The sequence below is a fragment of the Pelophylax lessonae genome (genome assembly GCF_965119305.1).
Source record: "Pelophylax lessonae genome assembly, chromosome: 9".
NCBI classification, from domain to species: domain Eukaryota; kingdom Metazoa; phylum Chordata; class Amphibia; order Anura; family Ranidae; genus Pelophylax; species Pelophylax lessonae.
In genome coordinates this window covers 271,388,844-271,409,116 of record NC_138776.1, presented here as the reverse complement: position 1 = coordinate 271,409,116, position 20,273 = coordinate 271,388,844, and the positions used below count along the sequence as shown (strand labels likewise).

Below are 20,273 nucleotides of genomic sequence, written 5' to 3'. Positions count from 1 at the left end.
GAGGTGAGGGGGATTCTGGGAGGTCACATGACATCACTCTTATCTCTATTAATAAAACACAGACCTGACCGGAGAGGTGAGGAGGATTCTGGGATTCTAACATGATATTCCTATTGGTTCCTCAATACAGAGATTTCCCCTCCTGAAGTCAGGTGATCATATGACCATCACAGTGCCTCCATGTGACTCCCTAAAACCTGAGAGACACAACATGGAGAAGATTCTAGAAGTCACCAAGAAGATGATGGAGCTGCTGACAGGAGAGGTGAGCGGTGCTGGGAATTCTGGGACATTATCCAGTAACAGACAAGGGATGTGTCTGGATGGTGACTGTATCATTGTGTGTGTCAGGTTCCTATAAGGTGTCAGGATGTCACTGTCTATTTCTCCATGGAGGAGTGGGAGTATTTAGAAGGACACAAGGATCTCTACAAGGACATCATGATGGAGAATCAGCCGCCCCTCACATCACCGGGTAAGAGGAGACTTTATTGTAAAGGAGAGAGCAGTACGGAGGATCCACCTAGATCCCCCATCATCTGATAAACACATAGAAACAATGTATTCAGTCAGTGTGTGTGTTTCCTACAGATGGATCCAGTAATGGGAACCCACCAGAGAGATGTCCCCGTCCTCTGTATTCCCGGGATTCCACACAGGAAGGTCACACCATCCCTCACCATCATCAGGTAGATGAGGAACAATCACTGATAGTATCATTAGGATCTGTACATTATCTGCATTGTTACCATTGATGTCATTTTTATTATATATTCAGAGTGGAAACCTGAGAGATTCTAAAGTTGAGGTTAAAGAAGAGATAAAAGAGGAGGATGATGAGGATGGGGTGATGGAGGAGTCAGAGATTCTAAAGGAATGCAAAGATCTGTATCAGGACACCATGGAGGAGTCATCCAGCTACAGAAACCCACCAGAGAGATGTCCCCGTCCTCTGTATTCCACACAGAAAGGTCACATCATCCCTCATCAGGTAGGTGGGACGGAGCATCTAGACCATGAAAGTGACTCAGAGAAGATCTATAGACCCTACATGATAATATTTCCTTCTCTTGGTTTAGGATGAAGATCTGATAGATATAAAAGTTGAGGTTAAAACAGAAGAAGAGGATGTTGAGGATGATCAGCAGTCTATGGAGAAGGATGAAATGAGAATATATATAGCAGAGGACGCTCCTACAAAAATCGGCACAGGTGGGTAAGGTGACTAAATACAGCCCTGTGTTCGTACTGATCACTGATAGGTCCGGAGTAGTGTTGGGCAAATGGTTGGGCTAGAGCATGAGTTCTGCCCAAACATCCAAATTATCATGGCATTTGACCGTTTGGCCCGCTGAACGACCACAACTCATTGCGTCGCCACACAGTGCATTGGAAGCCCTAATGAAAGCTTTGTCCAATCAAGGCACATGACACTGTCGTCATGACTCTATCCAATCATAGCTCATTGCTTTTAGACCCACCCCATACTATAAAAAATATTCTCCACATAGCGGTCATTTGCAGGCTGGCTGATACAGGCCTAGGGCCTGTGGTTGGCTGGCTGGTACAGGCAGGGCCTGTGGCTGGCTGGCTGGTACAGGCCTGTGGGTGTGTGGGTTGCTGGCTGGCACTGGGCAGCTGTGCGTGGGTGTATGTATGTGGCGGCTGTGTTAAACACACTTTGTGCACTGTACACTCACTTTCCCGAGACTCCCCAACTCCAGACGAGGCTGAGGGAGGCGGCCTAAGAAGGCAAAAGCTGTCCCAGTGCGCGGAGGCGTGTGGCGCAACATACGCAATGACGTTACAACATTATCGGTAACCTCCGGGCCAATTCCGATATATCGGGGAAAGTGCATATCGGCCTTGCCGATAATCGGTCGATCCCTAGTTGGTACATATTTAACGCAGTATATTTGTCAGCTCCACCTCCTCCTCCTCCTCCATGCCCTTCTCTGCTGGAATGTCCTATGAACCACAAGTACCCCCTAAGTGTTCAAAAGGGCTATTCAATGAGTAAGGCTAAAAGGTGCCATGCACTGCTTCAGCTGGTCTGTGTAGAGGACAGGAGCCACACCGGAGCAGAGATTCTTGCAGTTCTGCAGGGGAAAGCCCAGAGGTGGTTCACACCAAGCCAGCTGGAGCCGAGAACGGTGGTGTGCGATAATGGCACAAATCTCCTGGCCGCCTTTAGACAGAGAAAGTTGACATGACTGGTACATGTCCTCAATTTGGTTGTGTAGATTTTCCTAAATAGGTACCCAGGTTTGCAAGATCTTCTGAAGCAGGCCAGAAGAGTCTGTAGGCATTTCAGGCGGTAATACACAGCCAATGCTCAGCTGGCTGAAATTCAGCGGGAATTCCACCTGCCCGTAAAACGCCTGATTTGTGACATGGCCACCAGGTGGAACTTAACTTAGGCAATACTGCAGTGGCTGTACATGCAGCAGAGGGCCGTCAACGAGTACCTGTGTGAGTATGGAGCAAGGACAAGCTCAGGGGAGCTTGGCTTTTTTCTCCATGCCAATGGCTGCTCATAAAGGATGTTCTGTAACCATTCATGGAGGCGGCAAGGATGATGATCCGTGACAATGCATGCATCAGTGACACAATCCCTTTTGTGTTCCAGCAGAAGATGAAATCTTTTGAGGACATCCTAAAGAGGAGTTTATTTAAAGCGGAGTTCCGGGCACAGAAAAAATTTTTCAGTGAACATACCCCCGGGACAGTCAGGGCTAGTACATTCCACAATGGCTAGCCTCTGATCTGTCCCGGTTCGCACTTACCTGCGAGAAGAAATACTTAGTTATAAAATTTCTTCCACAGCGTTTCCATCTCTCTTGTGGGCAGCTGAAGCCGGCGCGGTCCTCTTCTGCGTCTTCTTCTGCGTCCTCTTCTCCCAGAATGCGCCTGCACCGGCCCCTCTCGTCACTTCCAGTGCGGCGCCGCATTCCTCCACAGCTTCTGGGCTTGCCCAGAAGCTGTTTAGCAGGGAATGCGGCGTCGCCCCGGAAGTGACGAGCGGGGCCGGTGCCGTCGCATTGATTCCTGAGAGCGATGACGTTCAGCTCCCAGGAATCATTGCCAGGAAGTGATGGCGGAGCCACGGCGCAGAGGGAGGAAGTGAAGAATAGGTGAGTATATTCGATCTCCAATTACAAGGTGAGTAAAAAAAAAACCTAAACTATCCAATTCCTTTTCAGGTGAAGGAGAACAAGCGGACGGGCACAAAAAAAAAAGATCGATTTTGTGCCCGAAACTCCGCTTTAATGCCTTTCCCGACTCTGGTAGATTACAGTCTGGTGGAGCAGTTGAGAAGGGGGCCGCCTAAGTGATGCATTTCAAAATTGTTTTAGTCATCGGCGCCCAAGGCTGTCAGCTTCTACATCAAATCAGCAGCGCCTGCATTATATGGTGGCAGATTATCTGAAGGCGAAAGCAGACATGGAGAGATTTCCAGTTGAAGATCCACTGGGTTGTTGGGTCATGAGAAAAGACCACTGGCCAGTATGCAATTGAGCTGCTGGGCTGCCCTGCATCCAGTGTGCTTTCCGAACGGGCATTCAGTGCTGCCAGAGGTTTTGTTACAGATAAGAGTGTGCCTGTCCACAGACTCCGTGGACTGGCTGACATTTATCAAAATGAATCAGTCCTGGATTAGCAGCAGCTATCAAGCCCCTGATGCCGATGTCACTGATTAGGTGCTTTCTGGATCTGGAATCTCTGCAAGACTGTCTAGGCTGCCTAGCTTTGTGCACATTGATTTCTTCGGGAACACATTTTTTGGTGTAGGTTTCATGGGCACAATTCTAACACCCAAGGACCAATTTTTCCGCACCTGTTTGACAGGTGCATATCATATCATTTCAATTTTTGACAGCAAGGCAATTCTTGCTTTTTGTAAAGAGTTACGGTGTGAAGGCACCACCGACACCCAAAGACCAATTTTCCCACACTTCTATCCAAAGTCTGCGAGACACCAAAATTTATACAAAAAAATCTCTAATTTTGTTCTTTTTTTTTTCTTTATAAATGTCAGATTTGCTGCAGCAGGCTCTATACATGGTACAGATGCGCCACTTTACAGGCAGACTAAGGGGACCCCCAGGCACTATATTTAAATTCATTTTTATTGTTTTTCATTTTTTAGGGTTTCATTTTAAGCATCATTAAATTATTGCCTATTTAAAAATGTTTACAAACTTTTTTTTCATTGATACATGTCCCCCAGGACAGTATCCGGACCCCCATAACTATTGTATGACAGTTACTTGCATATAAGCCTTCAAAAGAAGCTACTCCCCCCCAAAAGAAAAAGATGGTAGGGGGAAATATAGTGGTGTGCACTACACCAAATTGTGGGCTTGGGCAAAACCTGGGTGCATTCAGGGCTGTGCACCTGTCACATTGGGAGCAGCAACTGTCCGTGCAGCCACTGCATCTCAATTGACTTCAATAGGACTGCTTGCATGAGGACGAATGGAGTACCTGGGCCTCCCAGTGTGGGTATTCACGGTCCTCACACAAGACCTAATTGTAATGTTGGTCAGATAGCAGGAAAGGGGAGGTGTCAGAAATATATATTCACACAGCCCATCCGTCTGCTCCTGTTTGGCATTACTTGTAACAATTGATAAATGTCCTCATATGTTGTGTCTTCAACAACTCCAGGATCGCCCTCCAGGGACCAGACATGCTCTCCCTCAGTCCAGGCTTTAGGTCCAGGCTCTTTTTTCCTGAATCCAGCAGGGCCTCCATGCACATCCTCTTCTAGTCCATGGCCTCCAGGCACCTCCTTTCCTAGCCCATGGTCTCCAGGCACCTCCTTTCCTAGTCCGTGATCTCCGGGCACCTCCTTTCCTAGTCCGTGGCCTCCAGGCACCTTCTTTCCTAGTCCGTGATCTCCAGGCACCTCCTTTCCTAGTCCGTGATCTCCAGGCACCTCCTTTCCTAGTCCGTGGTCTCCAGGCACCTCCTTTCCTAGTCCGTGGTCTCCAGGCACCTCCTTTCCTTGTCCGTGGTCTCCAGGCACCTCCTTTCCTGGTCTGTGGTCTCCAGGCACCTCCTTTCTTAGTCTGTGGTCTCCAGGCACCTCCTTTCTTAGTCTGTGGTCTCCAGGCACCTCCTTTCTTAGTCTATGGCCTCCAGGCACCTCCTTTCCTAGTCTGTGGCCTCCAGGCACCTCCTTTCCTTGTCCGTGGTCTCCAGGCACCTCCTTTCCTTGTCCGTGGTCTCCAGGCACCTCCTTTCCTTGTCCGTGGTCTCCAGGCACCTCCTTTCTTAGTCTGTTGCCTCCAGGCACCTCTTTTCATAGTCCTGGCTCACAATCTGCACTCTAATTAATCTTAAAGATGTTCTATCAGGTTGAGGTCAGGACCTTGCTTTGTGCACTGGTCCAAATTTGGTGGAGGGGGATTGTGGTGTGGAGTTTTTTTTCAGGGGTTGGGCTTGGCCCCTTAGTTCCAGTGAAGGGAACTCTTAAGGCGTCAGCATACCAAGACATTTTGAATAATTTCATGCTCCCAACCTTGTGGGAGGAGTTTGCAGATGGCCCCTTCCTGTTCCAACATGACTGCACACCAGTGCACAAAGCAAGGTCCCTAAAGACATGGATGAGCGAGTTTTGGGTGGAGGAAATTGATTGGCCTGCACAGAGTCCTGACCGCAACCTGATAGAACACCTGCACATACAGCCATGGCCCAGGGCAAATGCCCCTAATGGCCACTCATCCTATAATCCCCTCATCACTGTCACTCCTATAAAAGACAGTTCTCATTGTTTCCTCACTCTCTGACTAAGGTCCATGGATAAAGAAATGAACTGGTAGGAGATCAGAGGACCCATTTACTAGTTACCTTCAGGGGGGGATTGTAAGATCCTCAGAGAGACAAAGCTGCCTGATGTGGGCGGAGTCCTGGTTTAGGGGAACCAATCTGCTGATGTCTAGTAATAATCTTTGTATTTCTATTTTAGTACATGGACGGGAGATGAGGAAAACCTCAGAGGATTGTCTCACTTTGTCTCCAGACTGTAAAGTAGAAGATGAGGACATCACACAGTATAGTCCAGGAGAAAGCCCGGCTACCTCAAATGTCCATCCGGCACCACACAGTGTAGATGGACCATCGTATTCCTCTTATCCTGAGGAACCTCAGACTGTGAGGGACGGTGCCGGACCATCGTATTCCTCTTATCCCAAGAAACCTCAGACTGTGAGGGACAGTGCCGTCCTTCCATCAAATAAGTGGCTTTCCTGTTCTGTGTGCGGGAAGGGTTTCCGTTTTAAATATGCTCTCAATGAGCATGAACGATGTCACACGGGGGAGAAGCCGTATTCCTGCCCTGAGTGCCGGAAATGTTTTTCAACGAAGTCCTATCTTTCCATACATCGAACATCTCACACGGGGGAGAAGCCGTATTCCTGCCCTGAGTGCCGGAAATGTTTTTCAACTAAGTCCTATCTTTCCATGCATCGGACATCTCACACGGGGGAGAAGCCGTATTCATGTCCTGAGTGCGGGAAATGTTTTTCCTTTAAGTGCAATCTTTACAAACATCAGAAATTGCACACGGGTGAGAAGCCATTTATCTGCCCTGATTGCGGAAAATGTTTTGCAAAAAAATCAGAACTTGTCACACATCAGAGGTCCCACACGGGAGAAAAACCGTATTCTTGTTCTGAGTGCGGGAAATGTTTTTCTGCGAAATCCAATCTGAACAGACACCAAAGTTGCCACACGGGGGAGAAGCTGTATTCGTGTCCTGAGTGCGGAAGATATTTTTCGCAGAAGTCCACTCGTGACAAGCATAAGAGATTACATGAAAGAGAGAAGCCGTATTCCTGTTCTGAGTGTGGGAAATGTTTTGTAAAAAAATCTGAACTTGTTGCTCATCAGAGATTTCACACTGAGGAGAAGCTGTATTCCTGTGCTGAGTGCGGGAAATGTTTTTCAGATAAGTCGAGTCTTCACACTCATCAGAGGTCTCACACATGGGAGAAGCCGTATTCCTGTTCTGAGTGAGGGAAATGTTTTTCACAGGCATCAACTTTTTACAGACATCAGAAATTGCACATGGAGGGGAAGTAACTCGCTCTCCTGTCCTGAGTGCGGGAAATATTTTTCAGGGAAGTCTTGTCTTCCTGTACATCAGGGGTCCCACACAACCCTCGAGGTGTATTTAGTGGCTTGAGTGCAGGACATGTCTTCTAAATGAATGTTGGTGGACATGTGGGGAAGAAGCACACCCTGAGATACACCTCAGATATACTCCATGGCTGATCTTCATCATGTACGAAACTAGACTAGACTCATTACCTATTGTAAGTTTTGTGGTGTAAGCAGTTTTTTTGAACATTTGTTGAACCAAATATGACCAGCTATCGCCAAAGTGTGACGAATTTTGGAAACTGATTTGGATACAATTATTTCCTTTGATCAACAGCTCCATCGAGTGGCCGCATGGCACTATTTCTGTCTTATAGCCACTAGGTGGAGCTGATGATCAGAGGAAATCACTGTATGTATTAAATTACGAGCAGAATGTTTCACTCCTGGGTAAATGCTTCTCACATTGGTCCAACAAGTTTTGTAGTAAAAGACTCCATAGATTCCTTCATCGGACATGGTTTCCTATATAAACATTCATGCACTTGTGAGTACGGGACACATCAAAGAACATAGGATAATTAAACGATGTAGTTAGAGCAGAAAATACAGTATTTGGCCTTTAGATAGCGCAAAGTATCATTATAATTATTCTGTCCCCACATTTCAGACCAGTCATTTTCCTGACCAGTTGGATGTCTATCTTTACTGTTTCTGGATATTATGACTGCAATCTTGTAAAATTATAATAAAAATGTATGAAATGGAAATAAAACATTTGTGTGTGTCGGTGTAATGACTACAAACTTCGATATTCTAGAATTGCTCGTAGGAGATGCTTCAAAAGGCTTTACAGGTCATTAATGATAAGAACACACAAGGAGAAGTGTTCCATCTACTCTTTCATACAACAGAACAGGCTTTCTCCGGGTCTTCTACTGATCTTAATTAGTGAGGAAAGTCTCTCCCGTATCGTTCTCTTCTTGACATATCATAGAATGAATCCATATTGTTCTTTCAGTGTCATCACCCCGTGTTCTGTCCATTTCTTCACCGACACCAACAGCTCATCCACCATCCCGCTGTATTTGTATCCTCACCATGGTTCCAATGATGGAGATCCAGAGATTGACCAGAAGACACAAGAAATGTTCCATCTGCTCTTTCAGACAACAGAACAGGCTTTCTCTGGGTCTTCTACTGATCTTAGTGAGGAAAGTCCCTCTTGTACCATTCTCTTCTTGACATATTGTAGAATGAAGCCATATTGTTTTTTCAGTGTCATCATCCCGTGTTCTGTCCATTTCTACACTGACGCCAACAGCTCCTCCACCTTCCTGCTGTATTTGTGGCCTCACCATGGTTCCATTGATGGAGATCCAGAGATTGACCGGAACACACAAGGAGAAGTGTTCCATCTGCTCTTTCAGACAACAGAACAGGCTTTCTCTGGGTCATTTACTGATCTTAATTAGTGAGGAAAGTCTCTCCTGTACCGTTCTCTTCTTGACATATCGTAGAATGAATCCATATTGTTCTTTCAGTGCCATCATCCCGTGTTCTGTCCATTTCTACACCGACACCAATAGCTCCTCCACCATCCCGCTGTATTTGTAGCCTCACCATGGTTCCAATGATGGAGATCCAGAGACTGACCAGAAGACACAAGGAGAAGTGTTCCATCTGCTCTTTCAGACAACAGAGCAGGCTTTGTTCGGGTCTTCTACTGATCTTAATTAGTTAGGAAAGTCTCTCCCGTACCGTGCTCTTCTTGACATATCGTAGAATGAAGCCGTATTGTTCTTTCAGTGTCCTCATCCCGTGTTCTGTCCATTTCTACACTGACACCAACAGCTCCTCCACCATCCTGCGGTATTTGTTGTGTAGCACTGCCCCCCCCCCCCTTGAGGACTGCTGGATTGTACACCTTGGGATCCCTCTGGGTTACCGTTAGCAACTGCAGCATGCACAATTTAACTCTTTACTCTCTGGCTCCGTCAATGGGCAGTGATGGCGAACCTTGGCTCCCCAGATGTTTTGGAACTACATTTCCCATAATGCTCATGCACTCTGCAGTGTAGTTAAACATCATGGGAAATGTAGTTCCAAAAATTCTGGAGTGCCACGGTTCACCATCACTGGTCTAGGAGATGTAGTTGTTTTTGTGGTTTTATTTAAATTAGGGATGGGAGAAGGGAAGAGTGGGATACTCCAACTTGAACTATTCACAGTAGATGAGGATTCCGGTCTTAAGATGCAGCCAGGCTGCTGATTCACCTTGCCACTTGATGATGATGAATTTAGAATTACTTCTTAGGATGAATTCTATTCAGGATATACACCTTTCACTCCACCTGCTGACACCCGTCCTCTGAGGGTGGTCCCCCTCAGGTCAGGATCCTAGACACGATCCCCTGTACTCACAATACTGTTTTTCGAGGGTCCCCAGTGTCTCAACCCCTCCAGTCAGCTCTCATTGACCTCTGGGTTCAGCTCCTTCCTTCCTGGTCCCCAGGCCGGCTGCCTGTGACCACGTGCCACTGCTACAGAGGACGAGACAGCCTCCACCCTCCCTCCGGGACTCTCCTGGCTTTTATACCACACTCCACAATGCACCGAGACAATCATTCTGTGTCAATCACTGGGGCTGTATTAGAGCCTGTGTACCCATTGGTCAGATTTCCTCCACTGTCCAATATGCCTCCCTATTGGACCAGTGCGAAACACTCCCCAGACCAGATGAATCACACTGAACACTATGAGCAGACCTCACTAAACGATCCTGCTCTCTGGTAGGCAGAAAGCAATATAGATTTGCCTGCTGCACCTCTGATAGGCAGACAGAGCCAAAAACTATTCTCTCTCACTAGCACCTTCCTAGGAGGGTGCTACAGTTGTTTCACCATGGTTCCAATGATTGAGATCCAGAGATTGACCGGAGTCTTCTTCTCCATGTCACCAGACCACCTCTTCCTCTACTATTGGTGTGCTGGGCCTTTCTCTGACTAGTCAGGACCCCCAACCTCTTCTATAGGATTGTGAAGATTTCTATCCTATTTACTAAGTACTAAGAAGCTGAAGAAAATGTCCATGACGTAGATGAGGGTCACATATAATATGAGCAGCATCACCCTTCACTCTGTAACCAAGACCTAGTCTGGCAAGGCACACAATGATACCAATTAGTCTATGACCGATCTTACGCATTGGATGGACTTTCTCCTTTTCATTATTTCCAGATGACCATGAATTAGAGTTCCAATATCTCCCCTGTGTTCTGCAGACAGATATACATTTCCTGACGCCTTCTGTTGTACAGATTCCTCATGTTCCCTGATATGAGACGATACATGGGACTTGTCTAACCATCCAACCAGGAGTGAATGGACTTGGCAAAGGTACCCATACATGTTGAGGACATGTGGCCTGCTATGGTTCAGAAACAGAGGGGGGGGGGGGGGAATGCTTATCCTCCCTTTTCCTTGCAAGCCAGGCTGTGTGGTCAGATGAGGGTCTGGTATGAATTTTGGGGGCACACCATTACTTTTTTTTTTGGTTTTTATACACCATCTTCGCCCCTTTGATAACATTGGTTGTTAGGATGCTGGCACCCGCTGGCTCCTTAGCAACCAGGCTGAGCTGGAAGCTCTCAGATAGAACTCCTGTTAGCATCACTTCCCACTACAGCTGAAGGTTCATCTTGGACAAACACTTAACTAATATCAGATCTTTGCCCAACCTCCGAACAGCCGAGATTCAGTTAAAACCCTGAGATCAGTCCTAATAGTCAGTGTAGTGGTCCCTTACATTGGTGACCAATGGGAGAAGGCCTTTTTATACCACTGGTTAGTGTAATAGTCCCTTAAATTGGTGACCACTGCGAGAAGGACTCCCTTATGTCAGTGCAGTGTGCCATTACAATGGTTACTAATTGGAGAAGGACCCCCCTATAACAGTGGCTAGTGTAGTGGTCTCATCAATTGGTGACCAATGGGAAAAGGATCCTCTTATATCAGTGGTTAGCGTAGTTGTCCCTTATATTGGTGACCAATGGGAGAAGGACCCTGTTATTACAATGGTCAGTGTAGTGGTCCCTTACATTGGTGACCAATGGGAGAAGGACACCCTTATATCAGTGTAGTGGTCCTTTACATTTGTGACCAATGGGAGATTGCCCCTCTTACTGTATATAAGTGGTCAGTGTAGTGGTCCATTAAATTGGTGACCAATGGGAGATGGAGCTTCCTATATAAGTGGTCATTGTAGTGTCCATTACATTGGTGACCAATGGGAGATAGACCCCCTTATGACAGTGTAGTGGTCCCTTACATTGGTGACCAATGGGAGAAGGACCCCCTTATATCAGTGGTCAGCGTAGTGGTCCCTTACATTGGTAAGCAATGGGAGAAGGACCCCCTTATATCAGTGGTCAGCATAGTGGTCCTTTGCAATGGTGACCAATGGGAAAAGGATCCCCTTGTGTCAGTGGGAGAAGATCATTCTTACATCATCATCAGTGGGAAGACCCACTTACAGATCATTGATGTCAGTTGTTACTGAGAGACAGAAACTGTTCATTGCTCATGGAACCCCTAGAAACCTTTGGAGGAACCCTGGCTGAGAAAGGCTGGACTAGGCAGTAATATATTTCTCTCCCATCATCTGGAGATGCCCCCATCTATAAGGATATACAGTACGTGTAAATGCTGGTTGGTGAGACCGCTGCTGCCCCAGTGGGGACGGAAGGAATTATTGTGGTTAGTGGGCTTTCTGCTGGGCTCTATTTATTGTGCAAGTTTACATGGTGTACCGCTATCTCTAGAGTTGGAGGTCTGCCTTAAGGTATCCCTGAAAGCGGCTTTCCCCCCTCCCCTCTTTTCCCAGTGCATTGATGAGCACGGCACAGTAGACTTACCCCATGTGTAAGGCGAGTGACCCTGTTGAAAGTGCCCAGAAGAACCCACCCCGTGGTAGGCCTCTCATGTGACCCACACTTGGCACCCAACGAAGAGAGGAACATAGAGAGAGCGTCACCCGTGTGCCCTACATACAGTACATACACACATCACAAGGCCGGGTTCACACTGCAGGTTTATTTACTAAAGGCTAATAGACTGTGCACTTTGCAAGTAAAGTTGCTTCAGATCTTAGTAAATGAGGGAACGCTCTGTGGCTTTCCATCATCCAATCATGTGTAAGTAAAAATGCTGTTTTTCTTTTTGTTTTGTTTTTTTACATTTTCCTTGAATGAGATTGGATATTATTTGCAAACTCAAGCTTTAATATGCACTTGCAAAGTGCACAGTATAGTTGCCCTAAATTAACCCCTATTAGACGTTTCTCGGGGCTGCAGTTCTTCTGTACTCCACAAGGTGGTGATCTCACTTCTACCCAGACAGGAAGTCTCTATGGAAGACAAGAAGTGATGTCAGGTACAGACAGGAAGTTCCGGGTGAGAGGTGACATTGTTGGAAGTGGCAGCAGAGGAGGTAATAAGACCTTATTTTCTATTTACACCCAGTAACCCCCCCCCCCCCCCGTCATGTCCGTCCTCTTCCTCCATAGTCACTGTGATGTCTTTTATCTCCAGCAGATGATGATACACACATATATAGTGTGGAAACCTAGATTACTCCTTCAGAGGCATATCATTTCCCCACTTACGGGGCCGGAACATTCTCCTTGTTTTGGAGATGTCAACTTTCCCACCAATCATCTTCCCACCTCATCAGTTTATACTAATGGATTATAAGATGTTACGTGATAGGGGTTTTTTTATCGGAGGATTTATAATCTTGAACTCCTTGTCCACAACCGTATGAGTTGCTACCTCAATGACAACAACCTTCTCGATCTCCTACAGTCCGGCTTCTGTTCACAACATTCCGCTGAAACTGCCCAATTAAAACTCACCAATGACCTGCTAACTGCTAAAACCAACGGTCAGTACTCCATACTCGTACTCTTAGACCTTTCTGCTGCCTTCGACACGGCTGACCACCCGCTCCTCCTCAACAAACTCCTCTCCCTTGGCCTCCGTGACTCTGCCCTTTACTGGTTCTCCTTTTACCTATCTCAGCTCACTTTCAGTGCCACCTACAACACCGCCTCTTCTGCTACTTCCTCTTTCTGTTGGGGTACCCCAAGGCTCCATCCTTGGGCCCCTCCTATTCTCTCTGTATACCTCTTCTCTGGGCTGATAGATAACCTCCCATGGCTTCCAATACTACCTCTATGCGGACTACACCCAGATCTATCTCTCCACTGCTCAACTCACCCCCTCAATCTCCTCACGTATCAAAAATGAACTGAGCGACATATCAGTATGGATGTCACACCACTTCCTCCATCTCAATCTTTCTAAAACTGAGCTTGAAATATTTCCTCCTCCCCGATCCCCTCCCTATGACTTTGCCATTACGATCAACCACACAAACATTGGTCCCTCCACACCCACCAGGGTGCTAGGTGTAATCATGGACTCTTGCCTTCCCTTCAGCCCCCACATCCAATCACTGGCTAAACCTTACCGCCTCAACGTCTGCAACATTTCCAGAATTTGCCCCTCCCTGACTATCGACACCACAAAACAATGTATTCATTCCCTGGTTATTTCCCACCTGGACTACTGCAACTCCCTCCTCATTAGCCGACCTTTACACAGGCTCCTTCCCCTTCAGTCTATTATGAATGCTGCTGCTAGGCTAATACACCTTACTAACCGATCCATGACTGCTGCCCCTCTGCCAATCCCTTCACTGGCCTCCATTCAGTTCCCCGCCACTCTGCAAATCCCTCCACTGGTCTCCATTCAGTGTTCTCCACCCCTCTCTGCCAATCCCTCCAATGGCCTCCATTCAGTGTCCTCCACCCCTCTCTGCCAATCCCTCCACCGGTCTCCATTCAGTGTCCTCCACCCCTCTCTGCCAATCCCTCCAATGGCCTCCATTCAGTGTCCTCCACCCCTCTTTGCCAATCCCTCCAATGGCCTCCATTCAGTGTCCTCCACCCCTCTCTGCCAATCCCTCCAATGGCCTCCATTTAGTATCCTCCACCCCTCTCTGCCAATCCCTCCACTGGCTTCCACTACCCCATCGTATAAAAATCAAAATACTAACCACAACATACCCAACCTTTCCCCCCACCCAAATCATCCTCTCTTCTCCTCCCAAGACCTCCTGCTCTCTAGTTTCCTTGTTGCCTCCTCCAACACTTGCCTCCAGGACTTTTCCAGAGCCTTTCCCATCCTCTGAAACTCCCTACCCCAGTATGTCCAGTCAGTTCCTACCCTGTCTGCCTTTAGACAATCCTTGAAAACTGATTTATTCAGGGACGACTACCTGACCTCCACCTAAGAACTGTACTGGAGTCCTCTCCATCAGATCATCCCCTGCAGCTTTCACCTTTTGTACCACCTTCCTCTCCCTTTAGATTGTAAGCTTCATGAGATGAGCCCTCCTACTTCTTCTGTATTGAACTGTATTGTAATTGTACTGTTCCCCCTTTATATTGTAAAGCGCTATATAAACCCTGTATAATAATAAAAATATAATAATTACTTTTGTGTTTTATAAGCTTTATGTAGATATATTGAGGGATAATAACTGTTCCTGATATCTGTGAAGGTTCAACACAAGGGATGTGTCTGGATGGTGACTGTATCATTGTGTGTGTCAGGTTCCTATAAGGTGTCAGGATGTCACTGTCTATTTCTCCATGGAGGAGTGGGAGTATTTAGAAGGACACAAGGATCTCTACAAGGACGTCATGATGGAGAATCAGCCGCCCCTCACATCACCGGGTAAGAGGAGACTTTATTGTAAAGGAGAGAGCAGTACGGAGGCTCCACCTAGATCCCCCATCATCTGATAAACACATAGAAACAATGTATTCAGTCAGTGTGTGTGTTTCCTACAGATGGATCCAGTAATGGGAACCCACCAGAGAGATGTCCCCGTCCTCTGTATTCCCGGGATTCCACACAGGAAGGTCACACCATCCCCCACCATCATCAGGTAGATGAGGAACAATCACTGATAGTATCATTAGGATCTGTACATTATCTGCATTGTTACCATTGATGTCATTTTTATTATATATTCAGAGTGGAAACCTGAGAGGTTCTAAAGTTGAGGTTAAAGAAGAGATAAAAGAGGAGGATGATGAGGATGGGGTCATAGAGGAAGTACACAAAGATCTGTACCAGGACACCATGGTGGAGTCATCCAGCTACAGAAACCCACCAGAGAGATGTCCCCGTCCTCTGTATTCCCGGGATTCCACACGGGAAGGTCACACCATCCCTCAATGTTGCAAGGTTGGTGGGAAAGAGCTTCTTGAACATGGACTTGTGAAGGCAATGTTTGGATTTTTTGTTTATGTGATGTCACAATATTAAATCTTCTATTTTACAGATTATATTTTTTCTCACTTTCTTGGTTTAGAGTGGAGATCCAATCGATATAGAATTTGAGGTTAAAGCAGAAGAAGAAGAGACGTATGTGAGGGATGATCAGCAGTCTATGGAGGAGGATGGAATAACGGGGACATTTATAGAGGAGGACACTCCTACAGAGATCAGCACAGGTGGGTCATTAACACTAAATACATTCCTCCACCCATACTGCTCACTGATTGGTCCAGAGTAGGGGGGGGGGGGACTGGGTGATATCAGCCTGTAATACCCTGGTCACTTTCCTGAGCTGTATTCCCCATCCTGTATTCCTGTATTTCTCTCTGATAATCTTCCTTCTCTGTGCTGCAGACACAATTTATGTCTCTAGACTGGATTTATGGAGATTCTGGGGTTCAGCTGGCAGCAAAATGTTGATGTTCACCATAGACGTTGCTCAGCCTAAGCACCTGGGGTATGAACCTTGGGTCTTCTGCCCCATACCCAGGTCTACCAAGATATCTGACAGAACAATTCTCCCTGGGTTACTTACTCTGTTATTCGCTGGCTTTGTACTCCTGACCCCTGCACTATACACTCTATGGGGACACTCGTCCTATAATCCCCTCATCACTGTCACTCCTGTAAAAGACAGTTCTCGTTGTTTCCTCACTCTCTGACTAAGGTCCATGAATAAAGAAATGAACTGGTAGGAGATCAGAGGACCCATTTACTAGTTACCTTGAGAGGGGAATTGTAAGATCCTCATAGACAAAGCTGTCTGATGTGGGCGGAGTCCTGGTTTAGGGGAACCAATCTGCTGATGTCTAGTAATAATCTTTGTATTTCTATTTTAGTAGATGGACGGGAGATGAGGAAAACCTCAGAGGATTGTCTCACTTTGTCTCCAGGCTGCAAAGTAGAAGATGAGGACATCACACAGTATAGTCCAGGAGAAAACCCGGCTACCTCAAATGTCCATCCGGCACCACACAGTGTAGATGGACCATCGTATTCCTCTTATCCTGAGGAACCTCAGACTGTGAGGGACAGTGCCGGACCATCGTATTCCTCTTATCCTGAGGAACCTCAGACTGTGAATGACAGTGCCGGACCATCGTATTCCTCTTATCCTGAGGAACCTCAGACTGTGAGGGACAGTGCCGTCCTTCCAACACACAAGAAGTTTTCCTGTACTGAGTGTGGAAATTTTTTTTCACACATATCAAATCTTTACAGACATCAGAGATTGCACACGGGTGAGAAGCCGTATTCCTGTACTGAGTGCGGGAAATGTTTTTCAAAGAAGGCCCATCTTTCCATACATCGGAGGTCTCACACAGGGGAGAAGCCATTTTCCTGTTCTGAGTGTGGGAAATGTTTTTCAGATAAGTCCAGTCTTCGCACTCATCAGCGACTGCACACGGGGGAGAGGCCGTATTCCTGTTCTATGTGTGGGAAATGTTTTAATCAAAAAGCAGAGCTTGTCGCACATCAATGGTCTCACACAGGGAAAAAGCCATATTCTTGTTCTGAGTGCCAGAAATGTTTTACAAAGAAATACATGCTCAGTAGACACCAAATGTCTCACACAGGGGAGAAGCCACATTTCTGTTCTGAGTGCGGGAAAAGTTATTTATTGCAAACCAGTCTTTACAAACATCAGAGATCTCACACAGGGGAAAAGCCATTATCCTGTCCAGAGTGTGGGAAAAGTTTTTCAGTGAAGTCCCATCTTTACATACATCTGAGGTCTCACACGGGGGAGAAGCCATATTCCTGTCCTGAGTGCGGGAAATGTTTTTCAGTGAAGTCCCATCTTTGCACACATCTGAGGTCTCACACAGGGGAGAAGCCATATTCCTGTCTTGAGTGTGGGAAATGTTTTTCAGAGAAGTCCAGTCTTTACAATCATCAGAGATTGCACACGGGGGAGAAGCCGTATTCCTGTTCTGAGTGTGGGAAATGTTTTGCAGTGAAGGCCCAGCTTTCCACACATCAGAGGTCTCACACTGTGGACGAGCAGCATTCCTGTCCTGAGTGTGGGAAATGTTTTTTACTTAAGTCCAGTCTTTGCAGACATCAGAGATCTCACACGGGGGAGAAGCCGTATTCCTGTCCTGAGTGCAGAAAATGTTTTTCACGGAAGTCCTATCTTTACACACATCAGAGATCTCACACAGGGGAGAAGCCGTATTCCTGCCCTGAGTGTGGGAAATGTTTTTCAGATAAGGCCAATTTTAACAAACATCAAAAATTGCACATGAGGGAGAAGCCACTTTCCTGTCCTAAGTGAGGGAAATGTTCCTCACTGAAGTCCTGTCTTCCTGTACATCAGGGGTCCCACACAACCCTGGAGGTGTATTAGTGCCATGAGTGCGGGAAATGTCTTCTATATGAATGTTGGTGGACATGTGGGGAGAAGCACACCCTGATATACACCTCAGATATACTCCATGGCTGATCTTCATCATGTAAGAAACACTTCATAAGGAGATCAGAGATCACCAAAGACATGGATGAAGTGTTGTCCCATGTTGGCCATTGATAGCAGGAGAAAATTAAAAATGGAGTCCTTACCTTATATTGGCTGAGTACATTTTGTGCGGGAAGATTTCAAAACATTTGTAGAGATGTTTTTACAAAATTTTAATAAAAACGAATACAAATATTTTGGTTGTATTTTATTTCTTGATGATTTCCTTTGATCATTGGCTCCATCTAGTGATCATAATGTTGTGTTGCGCTATTTTTACTAATGGAGGTTCAGTATTTCAGGAAAAAATACCACATTATCGCCACTAGATGGCGCTGAGGATCATAGAAAATCGCTGTGTTCATTAAATTACGGACAGAATTTTTCATGGCTGGGCAAATGCTTCTCACATTTTTTATAAAATGGACCCCTTAGTTTCCTTCAGCAGACATGGATTGCTACAAATAACTGAGATCTTCCTCATCCACTTAGCAGACATATTAATATCAGACAATAATAATCCAACCACTTGTAGCGCCCTCTAGTGTACAATCTAGCTATGAGGAAAATGTATTCTGACTCACAGTAGCTGTGTGAGTTTGGGTAATTGGTCGGGGTTACTGTAGGCCAGGCTGGACGACTCTACAGGTCAGGCCTCTAGTACCTCCCTCTGGTTCTAGAAGTTACCAGGCGTTTCTAGAAGCTAGTGGGTGGAGGCTGGGTCATTCTCAGGGAGTTCCCACTATATATGAGAGAGGTGATGAGTGAATAATGGAATTCTTGCAGATGAGCGGCAAATGAGACATTCATTGAGTTATAAACATTCCCTGATTGATAATACAGCGAGCGCCTTCTCCCGCTGAATAACAGATGTTGCAGAGGAGTACATTTTGTGGTGGAAGATTTCTCTATGGAAAACAGGAAGTGATGTCAGCTATGGACAGGAAGTGATGTCAGGAATAAGTAGGAAGTGATGTCAGGTATAAGAAGGAAGTTCCGGGTGAGGGGTGAGTCGGGAGGAAGTAGAGAGGAGACGTTGCTGGATGTGGTTGCTGAAGAGGTAATAAGATCTTATTTTCAATATCACTTACATTTCCTTTGGAGGGAGTGATTTTCCTCCTCTGCTTTAGAGGGCTGCTGGTGTCATCTTGCATCTGCAGACTGCATTCATTTGGGGCATTCTGTGATCCTTCTCCAGCATTTATTTCTTGCTCTCTAGCATTGCCATGAGAGGGGGAGGAGTCAGCACCATTTTGGTATTTTCCTGGAGTCTCGGCCGGGCTCCTAAAGTCAACTAATTTGCGGGGAATTCCTCTTTCTTTCCTTTTCCCCATCCTCCCGCTAGATTGCTGCTGCTTTTGGGTGTTTTTTCAAGCCCTCAGGAGTGCTGAAAGTCGCTTTCCTTTACTGCAGGGAGCCCATTTTCAGAGAGCTCTATGCAGCTGCGTCCATCTGCCTTCACAGCCGGCCACGCCCCCCCCCGTCATGATCAATATCACTTACATTTCCTTTGGAGGGAGTGATTTTCCTCCTCTGCTTTAGATACCCCCTGATACCCCCCCAAATTTTTCACGCAGATGAATATTAAATTAAAACATTTTATATGGAATAAGAAAAAACCCAGTAGGGCTGCTACTAACGATTAATTTGTCTGTCGACTAATCTATCGATTATTTTTATGATTAGTTGACTAATCTAACGATTATTTTTATTTTATTTTTTTTGCTTAATTGAGTGTTTTTTTGATTAGCTAATTAATCCTGTAATTAATACAGACCCCTCAGTAAGCCCTCTCCCAGTACAGACCCCTCAGTAAGCCCCCTCCCAGTACAGACCCCACAGTAAGCCCTCCCACCTAGTACAGACCACTTAGTAAGCCCCCCTCCCAGTACAGACCCCACAATAAGCCCTCCCACCTAGTACAGACCACTTAGTAAGCCCCCCTCCCAGTACAGACCCCTCAGTAAGCCCTCCCACCTAGTACAGACCACTTAGTAAGCCCCCCCTCCCAGTGCAGACCCCTCAGTAAGCCCTCCCACCTAGTACAGACCACTTAGTAAGCCCCCCTCCCAGTATAGACCCCTCAGTAAGCCCTCCCACAGTCTGTTACTGAGGGGGTCTGCACTGGGAGGGGGGCTTACTAAGGGGTCTGTACTAGGTGGGAGGGCTTACTGAGGGGTCTGTACTGGGAGGGGGGCTTACTAAGTGGTCTGTACTGTACAGACCACTTAGTAAGCCCCCCTCCCAGTACAGACCCCTCAGTAAGCCCTCCCACCTAGTACAGACCATTACAAGCCG

General features: G+C 46.5%; 4 protein-coding genes across 4 annotated transcripts in view; all 4 read left to right on the top strand.

Moving 5' to 3' along the window:
* The window catches only part of LOC309562957 (uncharacterized protein), a gene marked incomplete at its 5' end in the record, with an annotated part of 162,605 nt that extends 144,581 nt beyond the window's left edge, over positions 1-18,024 (top strand). The window contains one exon of the mRNA XM_082267284.1: positions 17,859-18,024. The remainder of the gene's footprint in view (positions 1-17,858) is intronic.
* LOC309564465 (uncharacterized protein) overlaps positions 1-20,273 on the top strand; it is a gene marked incomplete at both ends in the record, with an annotated part of 1,172,539 nt that overhangs the window by 645,283 nt on the left and 506,983 nt on the right.
* The window catches only part of LOC309562896 (uncharacterized protein), a 142,653-nt gene that overhangs the window by 6,278 nt on the left and 116,102 nt on the right, over positions 1-20,273 (top strand). The gene's annotated exons all lie outside the window — the stretch shown is intronic.
* LOC309564092 (uncharacterized protein) lies at positions 8,894-17,845 on the top strand (the record flags this gene model as incomplete). The annotated part of the gene is made up of 2 exons (XM_082268720.1): positions 8,894-8,979; positions 16,553-17,845. 2 exons carry the CDS (start codon positions 8,894-8,896, stop codon positions 17,793-17,795), a joined length of 1,329 nt encoding a protein of 442 aa, XP_082124846.1. The 3' UTR covers positions 17,796-17,845.